This window comes from Muntiacus reevesi, chromosome 9 (genome assembly GCF_963930625.1).
Source record: "Muntiacus reevesi chromosome 9, mMunRee1.1, whole genome shotgun sequence".
NCBI lineage: Eukaryota > Metazoa > Chordata > Mammalia > Artiodactyla > Cervidae > Muntiacus > Muntiacus reevesi.
The window spans coordinates 29,264,862-29,280,928 of NC_089257.1; the positions used below are offsets into that span (position 1 = coordinate 29,264,862).

General features: G+C 34.5%; 1 protein-coding gene across 1 annotated transcript in view; it reads right to left on the minus strand.

The window, feature by feature from the left end:
* The window catches only part of ELP4 (elongator acetyltransferase complex subunit 4), a 222,650-nt gene that overhangs the window by 206,173 nt on the left and 410 nt on the right, over positions 1–16,067 (minus strand). The window contains exon 2 of the mRNA XM_065943911.1: positions 8,733–8,768. Within this exon, the coding sequence (XP_065799983.1) occupies positions 8,733–8,768 (36 nt within the window). The remainder of the gene's footprint in view (positions 1–8,732; positions 8,769–16,067) is intronic.

A 16,067-nucleotide genomic window follows, 5' to 3' on the forward strand; every position in this document is an offset into this window, starting at 1 on the left:
ATCTCCCTTCACCTCCCCTCAACTTTTGCCCATAGTATGACTCAATTTAAACTTTTCCATATCCTTTGCAGGGCTTCTTCAGTGGCTCAATGGTAAATAATCTGCCTGCTAATGCAGGACATTTGGGTTTGATCCCTAGGTTAGGAACATTCCTTAGAGAAGGAAGTGGTGGTGCACTTCATTATTTTAGCCTGGAAAATTCCATGGACAGAGAAATTTGGTGCACTACAATGGGATCATAGAGTCAGACACAACTTAGAGACTAAACAACTATTTCTTGGGCCTCCACAAATATCTGCACATTATATATATATTCTTCATAGTTATTCCACATGCAACCAACAGACAGTTTAAGTTCATCAAGGGTAAAAACCAAGATGCATATTATCTAACAGTGTTGAACATACAATAGTTGTTCAAATGCTTTAGGACAAAAGGTTGGGTAGTTTTTTTTCCCAAAGGACTCTACTGATAACAGTTCAGTTTGTCTTATTTTAGTCTTCTAACATGCTTTACTCTATAAAATAAATTAAGGAGAACACAAGATATAATCATACAAAATAGAAATTGGCAAGCTTTTTCCTAAAGAGATAGAAGGATACATATTTCAGGGTGTGAACTATACAGTCTCTGTTGAATTTACTTAGCTCTGCCCTTGTAAGTGTAAAAAAAAAAAAAAAAAAGAATGTGTAAATAAATAGAGTATGATTATGTTTCAATAAATCTTTATAGATAAAGTGCCAGGCAACAGGTTGTAATCAACTTGTGTACCATAAAGAAAATGCTCAGAATTTATTACATGATGTAAAAGAAAAACACAGCTCAGCAAATTCAAAGAGCTTGAAGACAACTGATGAGAAAATACTATCCTGTCCTGTGAGAGATATATTGGGACTGCTTAGTTTTTGCAATTGTATGAAATAATAACAAATTCAAACTAGGAAAAGTATGACAGATTCTAAGGTGATCCCCATGATCCTCTTCCCTGGTATGTGCCTTTGTGTTTCGAATTCTCTCTGAATGTGAGTGGAACCTCTAACTTGCTTTGAACCCAAAGAATATGGCAAAGGTGATGGTACATCACTTCTGTTACATAAAACTGTAACATCTGTCACATTGAGAGACTGTCTCCCTTACTGGTCTTGAAGAAATAAGATGCCGTGTTGTGAGAGAGTGGCTCTGGCTGACAGCAAGGAACTGAATGTGGTCAGTCACCCTGGGAGATTGAAACAGATTCATTCTCTGCCAAACCTTCAGTGAGAACCCAGCCCTGACTCACTCCTAGACTGTCTGCTTGCAGAGGACCCAGAAATTGTGAGATAATAAATGTGTGTTCCTTTCAAGCTAGTTAAGTTTCTGTTAATATTGTTACACAGAAATAGGTAACTAATACAGAAGTACACACATAGGTAGCTGTAATTCATTGTTTAAAAGCATATCACTCATCTCTTATTTTTAGAGTGAGAATTACATAATCAATCTAAGAGATTAAAAATAATGTGTTCTTAAAGGTCACATAACTTGTATCTTAATCACTGATTTCTATTAAATCTCTTTGATGCTTCATATCTCCACATATAGCTCAAGATTCTTTATGTAAAAAGAAGCTGTGTGAACTTTAAATATTTATGCTATGCTTTCACTTTTGATACTTTTCAGGTGCGCCAAATTTATATGTGAACCAGACTGTCAGAAAGCTATCTAAACATAAAACATCTCAAAACCTTTTCCGGTGCTAAAGAATGAAACATGTTTTAAGAAAACTCTATATTTGATTTTCAAAGCACAGGTAGGAGTCCCTCAGTTCTTCCTCAGAGAATGGCCTTTTACATATCCATATTCATTTATTTTGTTGCATTCCAAAGGTCTAAAAGAGCCCTATCATGGGTTTTCAGGCAGTGCTCACTGTTTGCAGTTTCCACAGTTACATTGCTTCTGAAACTGAAAAACCACTACTCTGCTACCCCACACACATATGCATGTACACTGGTACACGTAACTGTACCAGTCTTGGTAAATGAGAAAATTATTAGAAATATTCACAGCCTATAGTGAAAAGTTATTAATTAACGAAAATCACCTTCATACTTTGGTGGTGGTGGTGGTTTAGTCGCTAAGTCATATCCGACTCTTGTGACCCCATGGACTGTAGCCTGCCAGGCTCCTCTGTCCATAGGATTATCCAGGCAAGAATACTGGAGTGGGTTGCCATTTCCTTCTCCAGGGGATCTTCCTGACCCAGGAATTGAACCCAGGTCTCCTGTATGGGGCAGGCAGATTCTTTACCAACTGAGATACAAGGATTTTCCTTATTTGCGGAATTTAAAAAAACCTTTGAGTGACAAGCATATAGTAATGCCCTAAGCTCCTAAGCTCTGACCTTAAATCTTCATACTTGGCTTAGATTTAGACCATTCACCCTTTCTTAAGGCAGAGTTCATCTACTGTATATGTTGTACTGACTTGAAAATGGAGAAAAGTAGAAAACCTAGTAGATAAGACTCCTTCTGCTAAACTAATCTTTCAAAGAAATGTAAAAATGCTTCCAAATTTTAAGATTTCCTAAAAAAAAAAAAAACCAAGGTAACATAATAAAACTAAGTTTACTTAAAAATTTTTTTAAAAATTTATTTTTAATTGAAGGAAAATCACATTCGTTTCTACCAAACATCGACCAGTATTGCACTGGTTTCCAGCAAACATCAACATGAATCTAAGTTAATTTAAATTATACATATTGTTAAAAATCGTATTCACTGAGAAAATGACAGCAGTGCCAAAACAATAATGAGATAAGTCAGAACATCAGCTTTATGGAAAGACTAGACTCTACAAAGGCGGCCTTTGCTTTATACTTGCTGCACTGTTTTGTTCAATTATTAATTCAATAAATAGTTACTGAATACCTAGTGTAATACTTGGTGAACTGATACTTCATCATAGATAGACTTTTAAAAAATCTGTCACTGTACTTTATTCTTATTTGAGTTTTCCTTTATTACTTATTATTAAAAAAAATCTCAGTTAGATCACCAGCTTCATTAGGCATGTGTTCTTTCCACATAACTGCCAATGTCACCACTAAGCTTTCTGCCACGGCATAACCAGTATCCCCTTCCTCCAGCTTTCAGTAACAGGCATCTTCCTTTACATTCTCATTGGCAGGGTCCTCAAACTACAGATTTCTACTAACAATCTGTTTATAGTGATTCAAGTCTCTAATATACTCCTCAAAATCCTTGTAGTCTTTGCCTACTGCCTGGTTTGAAAGCCACTACCATATATTTATTTTATATTTGTTATGGATGCACCCACTCTTAAAACACCAGAATCTGTTATGAAATAACATCTCCAATGTTTGCAGAAGATGACTGCCTACTTAAAATTCAAGTGAATCTATAAACAATTCAAAAGGTGCTGGTTATAAGATTGATATACAAAAATCAACAGCAATTCCTTGTACAATTACAACCAACCATAAAATATATTAACAGTAAACACATGTATTATCATATTAACTTATGTTATTATTGTTTGCTTCACTTATATCTCCTCTTTAAGGAAAGAGAATAACTCATTTATATTTGTAACCCCAGTATCTAGCATGCAAGCAGGTGTTCAATGAAAATTTCAGAATGATTATCAATCATCATTGGATTCTTAGTATCATTCACACATATTATCCCTGGAGAAAAGAATAAAAATTCACTTGCATATTTTTTAAACCACTACAGTAACTCACTGTATTTTTGTACATTAAAGAGAAAAGTTCCAGTTCAAATCAAGAAATCCCATTCTCCACTTTTCACCTATTTGGACTGATAAAGATTAAAATCCTTGATAATGTACAACATTGTTAAGGGAGAAGGTAACCTAGTTATAACAACTGACTGAAGTATTAGGTAGTATAACCTCTTTGGAGAGCAATCTAGTAACTAATACAATTTCACATGCTTCTCTTTAGCAAGACTATATTTTGGAACTTATTCTGTAGATACTTATACATACATGAAAACCGTATACATATAAAATTTGTACAATAGGATTGTTCATAACAGAAGATAATGAGTTAACCTTATCAGTAGAGAAAAATGTAAGAAAATTATGGCACATCCACACAATGAATTCCTATTCAGTTGTCAAGAAGAATAAGGGATACTTAAAAGAATGCACATGGACTGATTTCTAAAATATCAGACCAGTCAGTTCAGTTCAGTTGTTCGGTAACATCCAACTCTTTGCAACCACAAGGACTGCATCACACCAGGCCTCCCTGTCCATCACCAACTCCCGGAGTTTACTCAAACTCATGTCCATCGAGTCGGTGATGCCATCCAACCATCTCATCCTGTCGTCCCCTTCTCCTTCTGCCTTCAATCCTTGCCAGCATCAGAGTCTTTTTAGTAACACTGTTCTTCACATCAGGTGGCCAAAGTATTGGAGGTTCAGCTTCAATTTCAGTTCTTCCAATGAATATTCAGGGCTGATTTCCTCTAGGATGGACTGGTTGGATCTCCTTGCAGTCTTTTCCAACACCACAGTTCAAAAGCATCAATTCTTCAGTGCTCAGTTTTTATTATAGTCCAACTCTCACATCCGTATATGACTACTGGAAAAACCATAGCTTTGACTAGATGGACCTTTGTTGGCAAAGTAATGTCTCTGTGTTTTAATATGCTGTCTAGGTTGGTCATAGCTTTTCTTCCAAGGAGCAAACACCTTTTAATTTTATGGCTGCAGTCACCATCTGTGGTGATTTTGGAGCCCAAGAAAATAAAGTCTGTCACTGTCTCCATTGTTTCCACATCTCTTTGCCATGAAGTGATGGGACCGGATGCTGTGATCTTCATTTTTTTGAATGTTGAGTTTTAAGCGAGCTTTTTCACTCTCTTCTTTCACTTTCATCAAGAGACTCTTCAGTTCCTCTTCGCTTTCTGCCATAAGGGTGGTGTCATCTGCATATCTGAGGTTACTGATATTTCTCCCGGCAATCTTGATTACAGATTGTGGTTCATTCAGCTTGGAATTTCACATGATGTACTCTACATATAAGTTAAATAAGCAGGGTGACAATATATAGCCTTGACATACTCCTTTCCCGAATTGGAACCAGTCTGTTGTTCCCTGTCTGGTTCTAACTGTTGCTTCTTGACCGGCATACAGATATCTCAGGAATCAGGTAAGGTGGTCTGGTATTTCCATCTCTTTAAGAATTTTCCATAGTTTGTTGTGATCCACACAGTCAAAGGCATTGGCAGGGTCAATAAAGCAAAAGTAGATGCTTATCTGGAACTCTCTTGCTTTTTGATGATCCAACAGATGTTGGCAATTTGATCTCTGGTTCCTCTGCCTGTTCTAAATCCAGCTTGAACATCTGGAAGTTCTCTGTTCACATACAGTTGAAGCTTGGCTTGGAGAATTTTGAGCATTACTTTGCTAGCATGTGAGATGAGTGCAATTGAGTGGTAGTTTGAACATTGCCTTTCTTTGAGATAGGAATGAAGACTGACATTGTCCAGTCCTGTGGCCACTGCTGAGTTTTCCTAATTTACTGGCATATTGAATGCCCCACTTCCACAACATCATCTTTTAGTATCTGAAATAGCTCAGCTGGAATTCCATCACCTCCACTAGCTTTGTTTGTAGTGATGCTTCCTAAGGTCCACTTGACTTCACATTCCAGGATGTCTGGCTGTAGGTGAGTGATCACACCATTGTGATTATCAGGGTCGTGAAGATGTTTTTTGTACAGTTCTTCTGTGTATTCTTGCCACCTCTTCTTAATATCTTCTGCTTCTGTTAGGTTCATACCACTTCTGTCCTTTATTGTGCCCATCTTTGCATGAAATGTTCCCTTGGTATTTCTAACTTTCTTCCAGAAATCTCTAGTCTTTCCCATTCTATTGTTTTCCTCTATGTCTTTGCACTGATCACTGAGGAAGGCTTTCTCATCTCTCCTTGCTATTCTTTGGAAGTCTGCATTCAAATGGGTATATCTTTCCTTTTCTCCTTTTCCTTTCACTTCTCTTCCTTTCTCAGCTATTTGTAAGGCCTCCTCAGACAACCATTTTGCCATTTTGCATTTCTTTTTCTTGGAGATAGTCTTGATTACTGCCTCCTGTGTAATGTCACGAAATTCCATCAATAGGCCTTCAGGTACTCTATCAAACTAATCCCTTGAATCTATTTGTTGCTTCCACTGTATCATCATAAGGGATTTGATTTAGGTCGTATCTGAATAGTCTAATGGTTTTCCCTACTTTCTTCAATTTCAGTCTGAATTTTGCAATAAGGAGTTCAAGCTATGACCCACAGTCAGCTTCTAGTCTTGTTTTTGCTGAGAGTACAGAACTTCTCCATCTTCAGCTGCAAAGAGTACAATCAACCTGATTTTGGTATTGACCATCCGGTGATGTTCATGTGTCATCATGATGTCATCTCCTGTGTTGGTGGAAGAGGGTGTTTGCTATAACCAGTGTGTTCTTTTGGCCAAACTCTGTTAGCCTTTGTCCTGCTTCATTTTCTACTCTAAGGACAAACTTGCCTGTTACTCCAGGTATCTCCTGATTTCCTACATTTGGATTCCAGTCCCCTATGATGAAAAGGATATCTATTTTTTGGTGTTAGCTCTAGAAGGTCGTGTAGGCCCTCATAGAATCGTCAACTTCAGCTTCTTCAGCATTAGTGGCTGGGGTATACTCTTGGATTACTGTGATACTGAATGATTTGCCTTGGAAAAGGACTGAGATCATTCTGTCATTTTTGAGACTGTACTCAAGTACTGCATATTGGACTCTCTTGTTGACTGTGAGGGCTACTCCATTTCTTCTAAGGGATTCTTGCCCACAATAGTAGGTATAACCATTACCTGAATTAAATTCACCCATTCCAGTACATTTTAGTTCACTTATTTCTAAAACGTCCATGTTCACTCTTGCCATCTCCTGTTTGACCACTTCCAATTTATCTTGACTGGACTTTACTTCCATCACCAGTCACTCCAAAACAGCGTGTTTTTTCCGCTTTGGCTCCACCTCCTCATTCTTTCTGGAGTTACTTCTCTACTCATCTCCAGTAGCATATTGAGTACCTACCGCCCTGGGGAGTTCATCTTTCAGTGTTGTATCTATTTGCCTTTTCATACTAGGGTTCCCAAGGCAAGAATACTGAAGTGGTTTGCCATTTCGTTCTCCAGTGGACCACTTTTTTTTTTTTTTTCCCTAACATGTATTTAGTAGAAAAAGCAAGGTGCTGAATGCCTCCATGGATATTAGTTAGGTAGAAATATTTGGGTTCCCATCATTTCTAGAATAAAGCATTGGTCATACTAAATTCAGCCTTCCCGGGTAGCTCAGTGGTAAAGAATCTGCGTTCCCATGCAGAAGCCATAGCAGATGCAGGTTTGATCCCTGGTTTGTGAAGATACCCTGGAGGAAACAGGAACACATCCCAGTATTCTTGCCAGGATAATCCCATGGACAGCCTAGCCTGGCGGGCTACAGTCAATGGGGGTCACAAAGAGTTGGACATGACTGAACAACAAGCATGCATACTAAATACGGAGTATATTCAGTTCTGTGCACAAAAAGACAATGCTAGAGCAGAAGGTGTGACAAGAGAATAACCAGGGGAATAAGGAGTGTGACAACCATGACGCATAAAAACCAGTTTAAGAAACTATGTCTATTTAGTCTGGAGAAGATTTGAGGTGATTAATTTGTTATTTTAAAGTATTTTAAGAGTGTCAGGTGAAAGAGTATCAGAGGACAAAAAACTAGGAACAAAAACTCATCACAGGCATACAAATTAAAAATTGACATAAAGAACTTTCTAGTTAATCATACATTTTCAAATAACAAAGGCTTGACTGGTGAAGTAGTGAGCCCTTTAAAGTAGATAAAGTGAAAATGAAGTCGTTCAGTTGTGTCCAACTCTTTTTTGAGATGCCATGGTCTGTAGCCTGCCAGGCTCCTCCATCCTTGGGATTTTCCAGACAAGAATACTGGAGTGGGTTGCCATTTCCTTCTCCATGTGATCTTCCCGACCAGGGATCCAACCCGAGTCTCCCATATTGCAGGCAGATTCTTTACTGTCTGAACCACCAGGCAAGCCTGTTAAACTAGATCATCTGTACTCAAATGGTGTTTGGTATCTGAAAAGTGTTCCATGGCCAGGTGGGAGCTTGGATTACATAACTGTCAAGATTTATTTCAATTCCAACATTCTGTGATCTAAACTTAAAACAAAGGTAAATTGGGTTATGTATGTATATTTAAGTAAGAAGTATGGAAGCTTTAAAGATGAACAAAAATGCAATTTATCCTTGTCATTTTTCTTTGAATAAGAAGACAAGTAAGGTAAAAATCTGTGATATATACAATGGGCTTATGTGTATATCAAATTATCAAATAAATCACTGTAACAATTCCACTTTGAATACTGAGATTCTCGAAAAAATCGGCACTATTTTCATCTTTTTAAAACAAATGGAAGACAAGGCGCTGTGAACACCTTTTAAGTATAAGAGCTACATTTTCACATGTATTTTTCTAAATCAGTTCAAGTTCAGATTAACAGTTTAATTTAAATTAAACATAAGGCAATTCCTCTTTAATTTATCTTAACTCTTGTAGAGTGTTATATAATTAATTTCAGAAGAGGCAAACCCATAAAATCATACACACAATAGAAAACTCTGACTGGGGAGAGCAGAGTATGTATGCTATACTAACCAATTAGAAGAACTGTTCCAACGGCCAAACCTCCACCTGGAAGTGAAACAAAATGAAGAACAAATTAATCTATCTTTTCATATTATCTTTAGCATAAAAGTTAGGCATTATCAAGGACAGGTACTTCAACAACTTCAAAACTGTAGTTGAGGACAACATTTTAATTACCTTTGCAATACTTGGCTTAAGGTGCTATTATGAAATAATTACATACTATATGTAATTATACACTACACATTACAATTACTTTCATAATATACTGTACTATCCTCCTTTCTTCTGTGATAGGACCATGTAGCATTCAACACAGCCGGCTAAGCATTCCTTTAATGTTATATTTAGCACTTATTAATAAATTAGCTCAATAGCTGAGACCTAAATGTGCACAGTAACTTAACCACAACAGAAATGCAACACAGAAAGAAAGGTTATTACAGTAGAAATTCCACCTTAATTTTTATCCTCAAATTTAACAAATCTTGGAGAAAAAAACCTGACAGTTAAAATGAATTCTTTTCTGATTATTAATAACATACATAAAATCTGAACACATTCTAAATATATTTAGAATGTAAGATGACTATTTTTGTCAAATAAGAGAGGCACAATCACCACAATCACAAAACACATTTTCAATTTTACTTGAAAATGCTATTTTAATTATACTTGAATTAGGGTAATATGATCATAAATATAAAACTGATAGAGGTTTATTAAAAATCAATTTAAAATCAAGTTATAAGAAACTAGAACATCAGAAAGATAGACATTCAAACACCTGACGACTGATATTTTGTTTCTAAAACCATTTGTGAAAGCATTACTATGTGTTATTGGTGCAAATGTTAACAAGTTCACTTAAAAATGTAAAAATGTATACACAAAGAATCAAATGAACTTAAAGTATAATTAATTTAAAAAGAAACTAAAAATTGTTGGACAATTGAAGACAATATTACTAGCGTTTTTTGCTTACAAGATTATGAAACATTTAGAATATAATAATCTTTTCGCAAAAAGTTTTATAGTGACAAACAATACATAGAAAAACTTAGTATGAAAACTTAGTATGAAAAACTCATGACAGTGTTTTTTTTGCCTTGCAAATAAGCATAAAAACCTGTTATGTTTCAAAGAATTTGAAATTTGGTAAGCTGCATACACACTTAATACAATCTAATATTTGAGGACTTTATGACTATAAACAGAGCATTCAAAATTTTTAGAAAACAGTTTAAAAAAAGGAACAAACACATTTACATTTTTTAAGTGGCTATGTTATTGAATTAAGTATGTATTTTAACTTCACATTGAGATAAGTTACTTCATTTTAGCACTTAAAGCCACACCAGACTACACAGGAGAACTACAAATGTTGGTCAAATTAAAAGTTTAACATAAACAGAAATATATGTGATGATAACAACCATAAAAGATGAGAACAAAAAGGTTCTGTTTGGGAGAAGAGTAATTATTTAATTTTACAGTTTGTGCTACATAGAGACCAATATTAATTCTTTAATTCACTTTAAATATTTTAAATCACACTTTCCAACTCTTCACTATTTTTCCTCACATGTGAAAATATTTAGCTAGTAATTATCATTTTGTGTATTTGAGATGAAATAATATAGGCACATAACAGATACTCCAAGTTTCTCGTCTAGTCTACTATAAAAAAGTTAGCTGCCTTTTTTCCATAACTTAATCTTTGTAGGAAGGATTTAGATTTGTTATCTAAACTTCTTTGGGTCTATATTCATGTCTTCTCAAATCAGGAATTTATATAAGGCCTCCAAGTGGAATATTTAGAGAAGTAGATATTTTTTGTGAATGATATTCACAGTGAAATAACAAGAACTGATCAAGAAACAGTTCTCCACCTGAATGATATGCTCTCTTGCTCAGGTGTCTTGCCCAAAGAAGTAGAGTAAGAGCTACTCTTACCATTCTGGCAATTATTTTCTGATTAGAAACAATCAATACATGATACACTAAATACATTATTTGATAAGTGTATTATCAGTATTAATTCTATTACTGTATTAACAGTAAACAGCAAATCAGACTATACTATGAAGGTAGTTTGCTGCGTGAGTTGAACAATCCACTGTTTCTGATAATTCAGGAAATGAAAGTTTTAAATCTCTCATATATTAAATTATATATGGAAAATCTTTATGTTTGGAAAATGCAAATGTTACTTAAAACAAGATAATATGAGGACATTTTAATCATTTTTATCAGCCAAATTAATATCCTATTGGGCGTCTCTTACAAAAAGGCAACTTACTTTTTTTCTAATGGGCTATATTATATAAATTCACTAGCTCAATTTTGAATTTGAATTTGAATTTGAGCTAACTCAAATTTGAATTGGCCCTAATAAAGCTGGTGATTTGGAAGGTTAGTCATGGGAAATAAGAAGCCACCTTATTATTTATAAATCAAGCTTTTATTCTATGTATATGAGGTGATTTTGACATGATACACAAGCATGTAGCCGTAAAGTTCCTATATTCTTCCAAACTTCATTTTAGAGTGTGGTAAGACCACATTTCCCACAAATACTCAGTATAAAGTATTTTGCAATATCTCACTCAATATACTGAGATTCTAGCTATATTTTAAAGTAGAGTAAATTTTAATAAGTTAGCAGTCATTCTCCCTACCCAAAACTGAAAAGCTTAACCAACTAAACACAAGATACTTGACATGATACATTCAACAAAAGTTAGCTTTCAATCCATCTTTAAATTCAGCAATTCATTAGCAATTTCAAAAGCAGCACAGATTTCACACTAATAATTCCTAATTAAGACAGAAATATCTTTTCCCCATAGCACATTAAAATGTCTGACAGGAAAGTAACAGGGTAAGGAAGCACTTGTCTTAGAAATTCATATAAGGCCTCCAAGTGGAATATTAAGAGAAATAAATGCTTTTTGTGAACGATATTCATAGTGAAATAATGAGAACAGATCAAGAAATAGTTTCCCAATTAAATATTATACAATGCGCAGGTAGACACACACACAAAGTAAAAAATGGTCTTGTTCAATGTCTCCTCTTCCCTTTAATCATATCAGATAAATCACCAATATTCTAAGCCACTAAAAAAATAAACTTTTGGTTTTACCTCAGACCACTTTAAAAAGTATGTTTAAGCTCATCTCCAGCTTACTAAAAAAATATGGGAGAATATTTCATCAACTTGTAAGTTTACACAAGTTTGAAAGCTTGAAAATTCTTTTTAAGTCTGATATCTTAAAGTATAAAATTCATCAAGCTTTTACATTTTAAAAAAGTGACTATTTTGTCTTAAAGCTAGAATAAATATAAAAGCTTAAGAAACACTGGAAAATTTAAGATTTTAAGTGTCAATATGTATTTTAAAATTTTTTAAATATGAAGGAAAGATTTTAAAAAATTCATGTGAACAGTTAGAAAATGATATATTAATTTAAAGGGAGAAAATTCAAGCCCTACACAGTTCCCAAAACAAATCTCTAATTAAGCTATACATTTAGGGTAAACAAGGTCAAATTAATATATTAGAGTATGAAGGTCCATAAATTTTATCTTGTTTTACAATAAAGGCAACTCCTTTTTCAAAGCTAAAAGTTTAAAAGGGAAGAGAAATAAAAGTTAGGAAAGAGAAGTCTTTCATCCTAGTTCTTTCCAGTGCTCTCTGTAAATCAGTAGTTTTGTTTAAAATTATAGAAGCAAAACAGGCATCTTAAAGGCTTTGTAGGGAAAAGGCAATGTAACAGCCATATCCTTCGTTCATAGCAATATCCTTAACTACCTAATTAATGCCACACTTAAAATTAAATTGCAGTTATATGATTAACAAGTCTACTTTTTCTAGGTAAGAAACATCCTAACAACTCTTGGTTATCACAGGTATTGGCTGGGCAAACATAGGAATTAAAACAGAAAAGCCATCAACAATGAGAATGGCTCTGTTGATTAAATTGCATGAAACAATTTTACAAAGGAATGAGTGGCATTTGCTTTAAATGTACGGGTATCAATTGTTAAACTATCATAACTGGGATGATACTAAATAAACAGCCCAAGCTTAATGCGTATCATCCCACACTCCAGGTTAAGATGTGTGTGTGCTCAGTGGTGGTCAACTCTTTGTGACCCCATGGCCTGTAGCCCAACAGGCTCTTCCGTCCATGTGATTTTCCTGGCAGGAGTACTGGTGTGGGTTGCCATTTCCTTCTCTAGGGGATCTTCCCAACCCAGGGATTGAACACGCTTCTCCTTTGTCTCCAGCACTATGGGCAGATACTTTACCCGCTGAGCTATCAGGGAAGCAAGATTAAAATATAATGGAGCAAAGAACTATACCCACCAGTAATTATTTTTTCATGGCAATGTTGAAAATGGTAGCTACCCTCAAGCTTCTTCAGGGCAGTCTTCCTGGATTATTATTTATCCCAATTCCTATTTCCATTCACTTGTCTGTCAAAATTTAATAAATTCTGAACAACACAGTTTAATCCAGTTAAAACTGAGAAGTCATCCGTCCTTCAAATATCTTTTTGAAAGATGAGCCTGGGAGATAATTTCTCTACGTTAGTCAATATGGTCCTAAAATGGACTATTTTATATTCAAGGAAAAGAGAAATTCTGCCAGAATCCTTTATCTACTATATAATCTCCTTGGAAATTTCTGGAAGAAGAAAAATGAAATATTTACACACAGCGTCCTCAAATAACAACATAAATGTTCTGGAAAGGGACAGTTGGGAAACTGGGTTAGGAAATTCCAGAATGTAAATTATTCAACTTGGAAAATATAAATCGATATCTAACAATAAAATAAAGAATAAAAATATTTAATATAACTAGATCAAGAAGATTAAGACACAGTAATAGAAAAGTCTCAAATTTATAAAACACTTCGGAGTAAGCAATGGAAATACTAGTATATCATCAAATAACTAACATTCAATTTGCCTATTTTATGCTTTTCATTTTGCATCTACACTTTAAATTACAATGTCACAATGGCAGTAGTAAAATATCACTGTAGTATATGCCAGTGACAATACAACATTTACTTGTTATGCAGTAACTACAGAATATATTTAGGCAACAACAATGTCACAGTATAGTTTTATCATTCTGATGTCATAGCATCCTACTATCATTACATCTTGTCACTATAAGATTATATTAGACTTGTCACAATCTTGAGTCAGACAACATTTCAGAACCACAGTATAATCTGAATTGCTTTTACTTTTGTGTATACACATTAGCAGCCAAATGTTTCACTTTCAAACAATGGTTTAATGAATAACACATGTATAGGGTTTGCTCTAAAGGGTCACAGAAAATAGAAAATCAAAATATAAAAATGCCATTAGGAAGTTAACAACTAAAATATTTCTAGACATTTTATTATTCCAAATGTAGTAACTCCTATTATAAGAATGTCTTCAACTTCTGTGCAATTTGAGAATTAACTGTATACATGCAAAATATATTTCAAAATATCAAAAAACTGATATTATTTCAATCATTTTAATGAACACTAATTTTTAGCATAATCTTGTTAGAGTCAAATAAATAAATTCCCCTACTTCAAGCAAATCTGGAGAAATTTAAAATTACAGTTCAAGTTTATATCACTGTAAAAAAACACAAGGAAGGTGCTTTGGGTCACCTTTCTGGTGGGTGCTGTAAAAGCTATTACAGTTAAATCTTTAGGCTTAGATTCAATAAATGGTTAAAAACACCTGAAAAGAGGTGTCAAAAATTTGAAGCAAATGCAGCATAGTGTAGAGCATTAAATGTGGAGCCTGAAGATCAGCCAGACTGTCACTAGTTTTGTGACTCTATTCATGTCAGTTAATCGCCATGTCTGATTTTAGAGCTCAAACACATAATTCCATCCTACATGTTTCATAATCTGTGCATGCTTTTTCCTACACATTATTTTTCTTTAAACCAAGAACTTATTTAGAATCTATAAGTATCAGGTACTGTGCTAGTTACATTTTGTTATTCTAATGAGGAACTGAAGATGTAATGTGAGAAACGTGACCTTTTTGTTTGGAGAGTTTCAGGATCAGTGAATGAAGTTACATATCTCCACTGAGTTACCAAAAAAAAAAAAAAGAAAACAAAATTAAGGACTAGGAACAGCCTCCAAGTTTTACATATAGATACAGGATGACCCCAAGTTAAACTCATAAGGGAAAAAAAGTGAGATAAATATTTGCTAACTAGATATTTTGAATCATTTCTGTTTATAGTACCATGCAATTTAGGAAGGCAACAGAGTTGAAACAATTAAGGGAAAACATTCAAATTTATTATTTAAATTTACGTAGAAATAACCAGGATCCAGTTATGGTCATAAAGTAACAGAGGTAAGAAGCCATACTCTTTCTCATTGGCCTTTCTATTGCTAAACCTATCTCAAAAGTCTACCTGTGGGGAAAAAAATTACAGAGTGAAAATGACAAGGGAAGTACAAGAACAATCTCATTTGTAATATTTTATGAAAGTGTACAAGGCTTAACTGACACATCTCACCCTATAATAATAAAATTATGAAATACAAACATGGACCAATTTTAGTAAAATAGCATTCTGATAGGAATCAACTACTTTACAAGCTTTATTAACACAGCAGCTTTGCCCTACCTATCTAATCTGTTCAGTCTTTTCAACATAATGGTTATTAATCAAGCATATTCTTTAGCAGCCTTCTCAAGAAAAATTCCAGAGATTTTGGAAAGCCTAAAATCTGGACTTCTTTTTCTCGTTAAAATGTAAAATGATTTTAAACATCGTTTGAGATGTAACTCTGGGAAGCAAAATATAGAGAAAAAATAACAAAGACAAATATACATATATTTAACGCAGATACTGGGTACCTCTCTTAAGGTCAAAGACAAGCTTTCATTACTTGGATGCACCTAAGCTTTTAACATACATTCTTTTAAAGTCAATATGATTAGTTTAAAGATTCAGCAACAGGAGATAAGCAGTCAGGCGGCGAAAGAGGGGACGTTACTTTTTTCAGCATTTTCTATTGATTCCCATCTGTCTCAAGTGATACAAACTTCTGTAGGTTAGCCCAAACCATGGGTTATCTGGGATTCACATAAGGGTGCATTCAAAGACCGGGACGGGATCCTAGATGAACGCCAAATCGTCTCCAATCATCAGTGATTGCCCTTGACTAGGAATGCACGTGAGGGTAAAAAGCATGTAGGTTTCCTGTCGTAATGGAGAAAAAGGCTGGTGGGCACCAAAGTAGAAAGTGGGAGCACAAAACCAGATCTGATTAACAGCATTTAAAGT